Genomic DNA, 13,448 nt, shown 5'->3' with positions numbered 1-13,448 from the left:
ATAAATAAGAAAAGTAGAATTCGTATGTTGAAATTTTATAGATTCTGGATGAAATTCACGTTATTTTATCATCGAACGTTTTATTTCTCAGGCAAACGAATTGAAATAGTTAATTGAATATCAAATTTAACTTTACGTGTCAAGCTAACACTATTTTATGCTTCCGTTTTTTTTTAAAAATTCATATTGTTTTTAACGTTATTTAATATTCCTTCGAAAGTGCACATAGTATGCCACAGCGATTTTCCATACGCAATTTTGGAACAATATATTTTCGAAATGCGGATACAAAATGGGTTAACGGGATGGCGCAATTCGATATGTAATTTGTAGCAATACTATTTGACAAGCGGAAACTAATGGCGATCCTGTATCTATAAATCGCGTTAATACCATGACATAATATAATCATTAAATTAATAACATTACCAGTTTGCATCAGCGGAAAACGGTTCGCTAATTTAATCCTTATTTTTTTGTTATCAATTCTAAAATGTTCGATTAAACGAGACAATTTTATTTTATTTGGCTTTCTTTGTTTGCCCTGTTACAAATTCCACGCGCAATTAATTGGTAATTTTATTTATTAAATCGCTATATTATATAAATTGATCTAATGTAACTATTCCATTATTTTGTCCGATATACGTATAATTGTTTATTAAAATTCCTAGATTTAATAACGTCCAATTGCTGGTGCTTCTGAAATGTTACACTAAATTTGGATAATGCATAAACGTACGGACTCGTTCCAGAAACGAATGGTGTGTAGTTAAGAGGTAAAAACAGCAGCCAGAGTCGGTTGTAACATTCGTGCTCGACCGTGTTTTTAAACTTTCATTGCAAACTTTCACTGATGACGTACTTGAAGGTGCAAACCACTGCATATCACAGCCATAATTATGCAGAGAACGTTCGTATTGCGATTTTATGTGGCATTATAAGAGAAAGAAAGTTTATGATGTTGAAAACTTATTTTATTCGCTATTGCTATATTGTTCCTTACCTGCGAACAGTAATATACTGGATATAATTTATAGAGAAATACACACACGCATACACAGGCATAAATGAAATTTTCTGGCAATGCGAGTGAAGCAAAGCAAAAGGAATTACGAGAAACTGCATTACGCGTAAATAATTAAAAGGTAGAAGTGCAAACGTTTACAGAACGATAACTCGCTATAATACACCCTTCAGCTTTCCTTCTCGTATTCCGATAATAATCCCATCTCTTATTACTCTCCTGCCGAAGCGACATTTCTTTTCAAGAAAGAGACATGATTAAGAGAACTCGTCGTCACGGAAATGACGTCTTCAATCGAAGAAATTAATATCTTAAGTCGTCCGAGCTTTCGATTCCTTCTGCTCGGTTCCTTTACTTTCTCGGCGACGGTTATTAAACTTCTGGTTGCGTATCAGTTCTCGAGACGATTGGTCTCGTGGCGTCTGATACGATTTCAGGGCCCTTTGCCTCGCTCGGTAATCGGATTAAAAACGACTAAACGATGGCAGGACAGAGTGCGTGCAACATATAATTGGCGTAATCGGTTACATTTCGCTTTGCACGGCGTATCACTTTTTAAAGAGGCGACGCGGCAGCGTATAAACCGACACAGAACTAAATCGAGTGGGTGAACTTGGTCGTCTCGCACGCTTCTGCACACATACTCGCAACCTTTTAATGGAAAACACGTATTACGTCGCTAAAGTAGCACTGGCAGACATCTTTTACGAGCACGTCCCTGATACGATCCATTCGGTTCGCGCTAGTTTTTAGTGCGCCACCATTTTCTGCTTCGAGAACGAACGCGGAGATGAACAACGAAACCGTAGTAAATCCTGCGTCTTCCTCGTTTTCATTTGCTTCCATCGAGCCGTGTATCATCGACATTCGCGCTTCTTCGACGTTCGTTCGAGAACGATGTAATGGAAACACGTTGGTATGAAAGTGACTGAAGTGTACGACGTTCTTTCATTTCGACGAATCTTCGATACGATGGGAGACAATAAAAGTCGAAGTGCCTTTTGCCTGTCTCTGTGTAGTTACCGAGGCAAATTCATCTATTGCATAATACACACAGTGAAATCAAAATTGAAGGTTAACGATACGCAGATGAATTGCATCATATGTTACAATTTTTCAAAGTGGAAGGTACTTTATGTTATTCTTTCGGTAGTTCTTGTAGGCAGGATTTATTTCCTATTGTTTGGTGTTATAACATAAAATCGTAATAATCTTGTTGTTATATTTGCGTATATTTTAAGCGTATCACTGTACAAATGGTAAATTTTGTCATCGAGATCGAAATTACAGTTGTGTATGTGTTACATTTGGTTAATGGAATTGAACATTCCCGTCAAGATTCGATCTTTTTCTGCGTACTTCTCGTAAATTTATAAAACTCAGCATTATCTTATTGAAAAATGGAACCTTCGTAATTAGTCAATTCCGGGCATTTCTTGTTACTTTCTTTCAACATAGTTAGCTTTCTTCCCGATTCGCTCAGAAATAGATATTTTCAAGCTTCAGCCGATTTTTACTTACTTCTCGAAGCACCGCCCTCTTGATATTTCTCGAGATTCCCGGTGTTATCGGCAAACAGCCTTTGTTCCTTTCCAAGTAGCATGAACATTGCAGAAATTACGAACCGAGCTGAAACGTGGAAATGACATACAATTTTGTGAAAATAAAATCATATTATATAGAAATGTGATTACAAAGAAAATTACATTTCTTGTTCATTACACGGAATCGATAGTTTGATTGTTTGCACTGGATAGTTTATCATAAGAGCACACGCGCGATGATAATGCGAAAGAAACATATTTGAAAAGAGTTAGGAACATGATTTTGACTCGAGAACAACATTATAGTTGCATTCTTTTCCAATGAATTTTCCACTCAATTACTTTCTTATTCTTCTTTATAGGCTGCGTAATTTTTTGATCATTCAGTTAAAATTGTAACAGTTCTGGTACCAGTGCCAAGTTTTTCTTCCTTATATTTCTATATCTTTCGGTAAACTTTCTTTTCTATTTTTCTCTACGTTTCTCGCGATATCGCGCGAGTCTGGTTACTTTCTCTAGTCCTTTTTCGGATTTTCCCGATCCGTGATTTTCTTTAACTTTCTCTCTGCGAACTTCTCTAGGAATTTTCAGTCTTCATTCTGCTGTTTCACTATTTTCAAGGTTTCTCCCTTGGCCCTTGCAGCTACCTCAGAAATGCACGTGTAACGTCCATGCTCGCACCAATATGAGCAGTTTCCGGGCTTTTCCCAATTTTCCTTCCCTGCTGTCTGTCTTATCTACTTTTTTCCCTTAAGTCTATTTAAAGTCTGCAATTTTTCGGTTACGAACCAGTTCTTACGTCACGATCGAATCTGTAGAAAATTGTTTTCCGACATTTTTCTTTTATATAAAATCAGTTCAAATGTATTTCCAAACGAGAAATTGGCTTGATTCGATTATTTTAAATTAAATAACAATTCTTCTGCTTGCTCACATTCGTCACGTTTATTTTATTACCGATCAAAAACTCAATTTCGTTATTGTTCAATTTAGTTTGGATATATTAATGAATTTAAAGAAATTAATATTATTATCGAATGAATGTTAAATTTTAATAAATAAATGTTGCATTAATATCCTCCGATATTCAGAAAATTAACATTATTGTATTTCTGCTGTACCTGTGTAAAATGTTTTTCCCAAAAATACGAAGTATGTTTTCATCGCTCCAATCCTCGGTATTAACTTATGCTTGAAAATGTAAATAAGCATATAAATTTTATCCGATTTATCTAGAAATAATGAAATTTGACTCAAAAATTACTTTCACGTGATAAAAATAATTTTTTTATACACGAAGCTGTGATAGAAGTCTTAGTCACGTTAATTTATTTACACGGAACACTGTATATTTTTATTCAACATAAAATTTATAAAATAACATAATGTGTTTACAAAGATGAGACTAACGATGTGTGATAGAAAATATAATATGGTTGACTGTCCAATATTGTTAAAGGTGGGTTTGTTGTAAATTAATTCATGATATTTCACTGGAAGGCACGAACGTTATTTGCGCAAAGACTAATACAGAGACGTCAGAATATTAATCATACGAATCAAAGGACTGGAGAGGCACTAATAGCTCGTGAAGTCCATGGTTACTATATAATTAGTACTGCAAATACGTCACATTTCATCAAAGGATTATTACAACGAAATGCTGACTTTCTTGGTTCTTTAAAAATTTGAATATATCAATTACAGTGACAATTTATTATACGTCTAGAATACTTCATGTTAATTGGAATATTTAATATATTAGGTTGCTCAAAAATTTTCTTTCGTTTACAAGGAAATCATAGATGCACAACATTTTCTGTCTTATATTATTTTATTGAATATATTATGTGTAATGTATTTTGTTCTATTACTACAAAATACATAATTCAATAAAATAACATAAAACAAAAAATATTGTTCGTCTATCGTTTCCTTATAGAACGAAAGAAACTTTTCGGACAACCTAATATCAAAGAATTGGTTTCAATCACGGTATATCGTTTCGTTACTTGTACGCTTAATATATAAACGAAAAATCTGAATTTACAAAAAGCTGGATGTTCACAAAAATATGAATTTACGTAAAAATCCGCAGTCTACTCGCAACTGATAAAATTTCAATATCTTTCGTATAACAAACATAATATCTTCGTAAAATGTGCCTATGGAAGTGTTCGAATATTTTCGCAAGTTTGTATATTACGGAAATCATACAATGGAAAAAGATTCGACCAACACCATTATCGTTAAACAATCGTTGAACGACTTTTGATCGGCGCAAAGGTGAAAAAGGCTAACTCTATGCGCCATACGTTATGCGTATACGTAATGCGCTGTACTCTATACGCTATGCGTATAAATTTCTGATGTAATATTCCAAAAATATTCTTTTCGCTCGGAGATCCCCGAGGGGTATAAGCCTGGCGTAAAGCCAATCAGAGTAGGACTCTTCGTGAAGTTTTGCACGCTATGCCGTGATTTCGTGCCAACGATCCTACGGGGCTCTTAGGGAGAACTTTTTGAATTGTGGCACGTTAATCAGTTCCCCTTTTCTGCGCACTGCAACGTACTATACTTTCCTCGCTTTCTTCTTCTTTTTTTACGAACTAGATTTACCGGTGAATTATGTAATTCTGATTATCGAAGAGGCAAAAGACATAGCAATTGATGCTGTATGATATAGCAAACGGTTCTATGAAATTGGACATTCGGATTAGAAGAATATAACCAGCAAAGAAGTGCTCCTTCGCGAAAGTCCTCCGACGAATTACATACGTACGTTTTTACGTAGTTACAACCTTCTCTCTTTCAAAAGTGTTTAATAATTCTCGAAAAGAATCCACGCGCAACGAAATATTGATGCATCGAATTCATGAAAATTAGAGGAATGCTGCAAACGCTGAATCATCGAAGGCATTAGCCTTTCAACTGTCAGATATACCGATGTCTCGTATTCAAAGACGGGATATGGATGTGCTATCGTCTTTGGAGATAAAATATACAAATTTAGATCACCTAACGATATTAGCAATAAATCAGCAGACTTAATAGCGATCCAACAGGTATTCAAAATTGTTTGGTATGGATCAAACGAAAGCTACATTATTCTCACAGATAGCAAGGATGCTATCACATCCATCAAAAATGTATACAGTTCCGATGGCATCGTACTTGATTGGAAAATCACTCGGGAGGTAAAACAATTACTCTTTCGTGAATCCCACCACGTGTTGGACATCCCTGATAACGAACTGGTGGACAAGGCAGCAAAGAATGCATTTACCTTATCTTTAACAAGAGAAGCTTGAAAAACTCCCTCAGAGTCAGCCAGAGTCAAAGTTTTTCAAGAAACATCTCCAATTCAGCTGAAACAACGTATGGGAAAGCTCTACAACCTCGTGCACTGGGAATCAACGAAGAATTTGTTAACAAGAACGTAGTTACCTCCAGTAGTTAAGGACCAGGAACCTAGATCGTCAACACCAAGTTGTATTAAACAGACTTAGAATTGGTCGCACCTGACTCAGTGTGTCTCTAAGCGAAGATCTCCGTGACGAAATTCAAGTTTCAAGTGTTCTTTTACTTTCTCAAAAATATGTGCAAAGATATTTAGCAAAATTTAACTAGTAAATCTGCCTCTGTTCGCATTGTCATCGCTAATAACCGCATAGCTGTAGTTGATACGACGTTAAAGCCTATGTAAAAAGAAAAGAAGATAAAATATCATATGTAATTAATGGATATTATATAAAAATTCAGTTCGGTAAGAATGTAAACATTCTAGCGTGTAAAATTAATAATACGGTATCTGAAACGAGTAACGAGATATATGCTGTTTTTACGCGTTGCTCAATTTCAAGCGTTGACAAGGAACGAACGAACCTTCGAACAAGAAAAAAAGTCATCTCCTACAACTGCAAGGAAGAAACAATTACGATATACGGCAAGATCAAACGAGAACCTTTCTTCTTATCGCTGACCATACATCATTCGAAACGGTTGAAACGGAACGATTCTTATCGGATCACGGTTCAAAAATCGCTTCGTTCATCATCCGATAGGAAACTTTTCCATCGTTCTTTTATCCGGATCCATTGTCTGATATTTTTCACTCGTTTCGACGATGCGCTGAGTTTGTATGCGGTATACAAGGGATTATCGTCAGGCTACGACAGTTCCGATACTTCGTGGAATTTCCTATCGATTTTCATACCGAATGCAGGAGAAACGAATCTTGTTTGCTACCCTTTGGACGGGAACAAAGCGTCCGCTGATGCTATTAACAAAAGATACGTCTGCAACTCGCGGCAAACAAATCTGTATTCGATAGGGGAAGCTATCGAGTGTTATTAACTTTATTCTGAAGGTGCTTCCCAGGAATTTGATTCAACGTCGCTGTCCAATAATGATGCGAAGTTTTTTCCGTCTAATATTGCAAGTTAACAGAAACGTTATTTTATAAAAAATTGCCTCAGAATTATACGTTGGATTTACGTGTGGGATACTGTGGGATTTCTCTCAGATATTTTCGTGCCTTCGTTATTTTTAATGAGACGATTAATAATTCTTTTTTTTTTTTTTAGTGCTTTTTTTATTCTTATATTACAATGTTCGTGTAAAATCGTCTCTGGAAAGTGTCAGGATTAATATTGCGATATACACAGTGACAAACTCATTTTACAGGGAGGTAGAAAGTAATCGAACACTTATCATAGAAAATCCTTTGAAATTTCATTAGTATCGTAACACGACTGTCACGATCGGAGTGGCGGTATTTTAATACGAAGTTAATCTGAAAATCTACATAAAAGTTACAAGATATTGGTGCAAGTATATATGTACATACATATATTAGTAAAAAATTGGTATGCAGCATAAATAGTTGCTTTACACTTAGAACGTACACTTTATGATAAAGATACATAATTGCATGAAATATTGAAATTTATTAATACAACGAATAACTACCTATTTAAATAAAATAACCTAGCAAAGTGAACTTTTACGATAAATACCTTACTACAGCTATGTATATTTGTTTCAAACTTCGCCAACATCATCGTGATAATTGTTCGTATCGTATATCATGCAAAAGCTTCTATGATCTATACGTGTTCAAACGCTTTTGCGAGCCACTGCGTGTCAATGTAATAAATTGTAGCAGGAAATTTCTGTTTCCTGACCTACAGAAAAAATTGAGAACAAAGCTGATGCACGCTATGCAGAACAAAGCGATATGTCGAGATTCGAATTCTGGTTGGAGAGAAGGGCTGTTTTCATCTTTCACTATGAATCGCTTTGTGTGTAAATTCAGCGGGGGTGGTTATAACGGTTGACGATCGGCGACGGCTCTTTGGGTTTCACGGAACAACACGTTCTTTGACAACGCGGCAATGTCACTGAGCATAGTAAATGTTTCTCGAGAATTTAATTCTCCAACGCTTGGATATTCGATGACTGCGTTCTTTTGAGTACGTCTCTTTTTGTTATCATTTTATTTCCCTTTGTTTCTTGCTTTGCCCTCTGATTTTCGCGATTTGTGACGCGCTATATAAATTGGACGTATAAGCGTAGCTGCGAAGTTACGTAAAACTACGGAAATAATTTAATAATACAAATTTAGCAAGTTTCTTCGTTCAAGTTCAACATTTTCATTTGGTAAGTGAAATTATTTTTAATGCGTTTAGAGTAACTTAAGTAGTTTGGATCGAATTAAAACATTTGCCACAATGTCTTTATTAAGAAATTTCAGGGAACTTTAATGTAATATCTTTCGTAGATGTTAAAGTTTGATTCCATAGCAGAAAATGTACTTTCTTATGCATTAAAAGTGACTTTATTATTTAGTAATTTAGTATCATATCTTTAACTCTAACAGGATTTAACAATCAGTTTTTATTGTATTATCTTCAAACTTTTATGATCCCTCAGAATTTAATACGAATTACTATGCATATGTTTAAAGTGAAGTTGCAGAATTTAATTATTAATTATATCGTGTTATAATATTCTGGTAAATCCTTGTTTATCGAATGTCACTTCCGCAAATAAAATAGAATTACATATGTAACATGCGTAAGCACGTATCAATATAACAACGATGCAACATCACACAGAGTTTTGTAAATTAAAATAACATGAAATTATGCTTAAATTATGCTAACACATAAAATTTCCATTTCACATAAAATTATAATATCCACACCAAAGTTAATAGTCATTCAAATGCTAAATTTTGCAACATGCTGATTTAAATCAAACATTACACGTATATCGGTGAATTTCGACCGCAATTTATCAAATTGAAACCAGACATGTTAATCCTATTGAACATTTTTATGAACTTCGAAGTTAATACATACATCATTGACTTTGAAACGTAACTGAAATAATATTTCATTGGAAGTTAATCATGAAAGATATTGAGTTGTTATGCAGGAATAAAAAAAAGTAATAATTTTATATTTTATTATTCACAATAAAAGCATTTCACGGTAAAGCTTTGTGTTTCGTATAATATTGACGCACAGTAATAAAGGCATCAATTGGAAAGTCTTCGTGTTGATGATGTCACTTTATAAAGGCATACCATACATTCCTTGTTGAACAAGTGCCATTTATTACGAAAATAATCGATAACCTATTGCATATTGAAATACCTTCTAACATTGACGATGGTAAACGTGATACTATCTGGGATTTCAGTGATAATTTTAATTATAATGCATACATATATTCTTTTCACTATAACCACTGATAGTATTGTGCAATATTATCGTTACCTTAATATTATGTTCTATTTCTTTACATATATTTAGGAAGATATGAATTTGTATAAATAAATATAAATAAAATAACTATATAAAATAAATAAATATAAATATCCAAGAGTCGAGTTATACATATAATATAGTATATGTATGCCATTATCTTACAATATTTAATTCTTCAGAATTATTTGATCATTAAACTATTAAACGAAGTTCGAGACGAATTAAAGTACAAGCTAAATTTCGTTAGTCTCCTGTCTCGATACGCTGCACCATTTTATCTCAGAATAGATGGTTGTCTCGAGGGATATGTAATTTCACGCGAGTCCGACACCCGTGTATCTCCATATAGCGCCAATATCACTTGAAAATTCTTAAAGTGAAAAATTTAACATTGTTTGATTCAGTCTCTTAATATAATTTTTAACAATGCGAGGATCGCAATAGATTATTCGCTACGTTAGTTCGAAATTATCACTAAGATATCAACAAAGATTACTTCACAGACGCAAACGAAGTAAAAAACCTTGTTTGTAATATCGTGCTTCCCTTCCATTGCAGCTAACGCACCTACTTTCGAATCAATATCTTTGTTCGCGTTCGACGAGGAAACTCGCTCACGACATCGAATTTTTGTAAATCACAGTAATTATCCTACCATATTCGAACTATTTCTCGCATTACCGGCCTTCCGTAACTTTAAAGATTATCGTGTACCACATATTTCAATTTGTCTTGACAGCCGTTTCCATATGGTAAAAAAAATATATAGCGTTCCACTAAAAAAATCGAAAATTGCCCTTAATTTTTGGTAAGATACTGTAAATATAAAAAATTGTTACGTATCGTTGCGTTGGTCATGCAAGTCGTACAACTTCTTCTTTTGTATTTGCCATTTTCGAGGAAAACGCTGAACAATACTAACGGGGACACTCTGTGTACGATAAAAGAACTAAGAAATCATTGTTGTTTGTCATGTATTAATTTACATAAATATTTTGCGAAACAAGACGCATCCTTCCATGAATTGCATACGTTGTTTCTCACGTGATATGAGTTACACATGACTGCAGTTTATCGTGCCATGGTCGAAATAAAATTAAAGCGCATTTTAACATGTGCCTGAACACATGCCAAACGTGAATTACGTTATACTTGCATATCAAATTATTTTAATCGCTAGTTCTTATCGCGAATTGTTGGTAATTCTGCTGGGTTGCATGAACGAAGAAATGACTCTGAAGGAAAATAAATTCAACAGTTGTTAATATTGATATGAAACATTCATTACAGAGAAGCTACGCAAAAAGCGATACAAAAATTTAATATGCAAAAATATTTGTCTCAAATATATAGGATGGTCCATAACTGGTGATACAGAAAAGATTATTAGACGTGAAAAAATAAATCGAAAATATGGAATATAATTTTTTCGTACGACGGTTTGTTTCTGAGAAAACCGAGTTTGAAAATTTGTCAAGTACGCTTGAACTTGGCTATTTATTTGATTATTTCGCTATTTATTCGATTACTTGATCGAACATTTTGTTCAACAATATTATTAGACAAATTATTATATTACCTTAATTTGCTATTTAGAGCAATATTTATTCAAAAAGTTATTTCTTCTTGGAAACTAAAGGTTAGTTTTATAGCTTCACGGTGGTATTCTGTACAAAGGAAAATTTCCTGTTACAATGTCTACTTACTGTTTTCTCCACTCGGCTTTCTTCGGTATGAACGCAAATTAAGACAACCTTTTTATGTCTACCATTAATCATACTTACGTGTGACCATTCGACCTATCGTGCCTTGAGAAAGGAACTTGGAACTTTCTACATTAATACTCAGTCGTTTCCCGCGTAATTGTCTCCGTTTAACTAACAGGGAGATATCATGACCGGCTGCGGCGAATGCTTGCAACAAATGGAATATTGCGAGAGGTCTGCCGCTAATTAATTAGAAATCGTCCAAACGCTTGTGATGAATAGGCTGCGTAACAGCATCATTAAAGCCTCAGTAAATTTCGAATCAACTCCCTGTGGCGCGTAATTAGCTCGTTCGCAGATTTCCGTTCAGTAAAGATTAAATAATCTTTTAACGATCAATCCTACGTTATAGCCGGGTCACAAAGGTTTACACACACTTATCGAATTTTGTGAAACTAAAGGAAATTTTGGTACGTTGTCGCAAAACTATTTATCCATACTTATATATCAACGTAGTTATTATTAATGTTCCCAAAAGGTATTAAAAACGTTATTAATCATTTAAAGCACAAAAATATTGGGATGGAATTGGAAATTGCAAAATCTTTAATTTTTTAACGTTACGTAGATTATTGATGCTTAAATGGGTGGGTGCTACACCATATTAACGTAATACTAGGCCTACTATTTTTATGCTTTTATGTCGATATAACGACATTTTGTAACATTGTATTTTATATTTTATGTATTTTATTTCTTTTCCCTTAATAATGGCGAAAGTGAATAAATACTGTTAGATTTTAACAATATGTGTATTAATGTGCCAAAAAAATTCGTAGAGCTAACCTTTCCATTATAAAATTTTATATTTAAGAGCTGTATGTAGACTTTTGTGACTGACTATATAACGTGATATTCTTCGCTTAAGAATAAGTTTAAAGAGATCGAAGTTTCATCGACAGAATAAGTTTCAGCACTCTTGATGGCCATTGGAAGTTATATAGAACTCGCGTGTTAACAACCGCTAACGAACTGGCAAATTGTTTTTGTGAATATTAGCTGTAAGCTACTTGGCTCTATTATAATCCGTGCTAATTTTACCATTGTATTCGCTTTAAGTCACGGGATTGGAAATGCTCCCCAAGCACGTGAACTCCAGTAATCTGTGTACAGCCGGACTTGGGAACACCTGTTCCGTTTCACTGCCGAGGCTAATTAGTCAATTAGCTATTCTACGAGTACTATGGATTCGATATCTGATATATCTTATCGCCGGGGCCGCTGCTACCGGGTGAAATTCGATGAATTTCAAAGCAGAAATTTACACCGATCACCTGCGAGATATTTCCTTAAAAAATAATCTGGATGGTACGGAGATGGCTGTTTCTGCAAGAAACAGTGAAAGCACATTTCGTTCCTTCATATTTGTAGTAATAGAATTTAAACGAAGTAGAATTAACAGAATAAGAGATAAAAAATTTGCATTTCTAAAGATGAATGTATTTCTTGTAAGTTTTAGTTATATTAGTTTGATATGAAACGTTAAAGTGTCTGTTGATTGCATTTATCGGAAAATTCTAGGAAATTCTACTTTATTTAGTATATACGATTATACGTCTGATGATAAAATATATGAAATAATGGATACATATTATACAATAAAATAACTAAACAATGAAAGCAGTGAAGTACATTCCGATAGCATATTTTTACTTAGCAGGTTGAGATATTCCTTTAACTGCAACTATAAATATCTTCATGCACCAAATCTTTTTCCCCTTGTATAAAATAATCGTCCCTAAAAATGATTTATTTCGTTCTCAAGAGTTTTATTTTTCGTATATCTGTGCATAATTGCATGTCACTCTTGAAACGTGTCTATGCGTGCATACACATATACATACAAAACGATGTTTATTAGTTTCGTTGAGGTCACGTTCTTCTTACAAGTACAAAGAGATTGCTAACAGCTTGCGACTGATTTATGTTCCAGCTGCGTGGGTGGTGACTTTCTAAAGGTGTTTCTACATTTAGAGACCAACGGTGTTTCCGAATACACCCCCTGGACTGGTGTACTCTGCGGCGATCTACATGACATCCCGCAGGTTCTATACAGTTCAAGATCTACGCTTATTTTAGAGCTTCACACACAGGGACCTCCATCTAATGCGACCGGCTTTTTTGGGAATTTCCAATTCATCAACAGACGTGAGTTATCGACACGAATATTAATTCAAGTAATTAATTGTTGCTAACGATCTGCGATAGGGGTGTAAAACACTTTTGGCACGCATTTTCGAAGAAAACAGTGTTTAAGTTAAATTAAGTTACGCTGTTCCACAAGTTTCAAACATCTAGCGTGCTTCTTGCGTTCAACATTGCATCGTCTTCTGAC

At 34.3% G+C, this 13,448-nt stretch overlaps 1 protein-coding gene across 4 annotated transcripts in view; it reads left to right on the top strand.

Moving 5' to 3' along the window:
* Positions 1-13,448, top strand: part of Sol1 (CUB domain-containing protein Sol1) — a 549,725-nt gene that overhangs the window by 166,764 nt on the left and 369,513 nt on the right. For all 4 annotated transcript variants that reach the window (XM_069121832.1, XM_069121834.1, XM_069121833.1 and 1 more), the window contains one exon: positions 13,047-13,261. In XM_069121832.1, coding sequence (XP_068977933.1) covers positions 13,047-13,261 — 215 coding nt within the window. The remainder of the gene's footprint in view (positions 1-13,046; positions 13,262-13,448) is intronic.

Source organism: Bombus flavifrons, chromosome 10 (genome assembly GCF_040668555.2).
Source record: "Bombus flavifrons isolate JBK064 chromosome 10, iyBomFlav1_principal, whole genome shotgun sequence".
Taxonomy (NCBI): domain Eukaryota; kingdom Metazoa; phylum Arthropoda; class Insecta; order Hymenoptera; family Apidae; genus Bombus; species Bombus flavifrons.
Note: the sequence above shows the minus strand (reverse complement) of the source record. Positions and strands in the feature narration are given on the sequence as shown.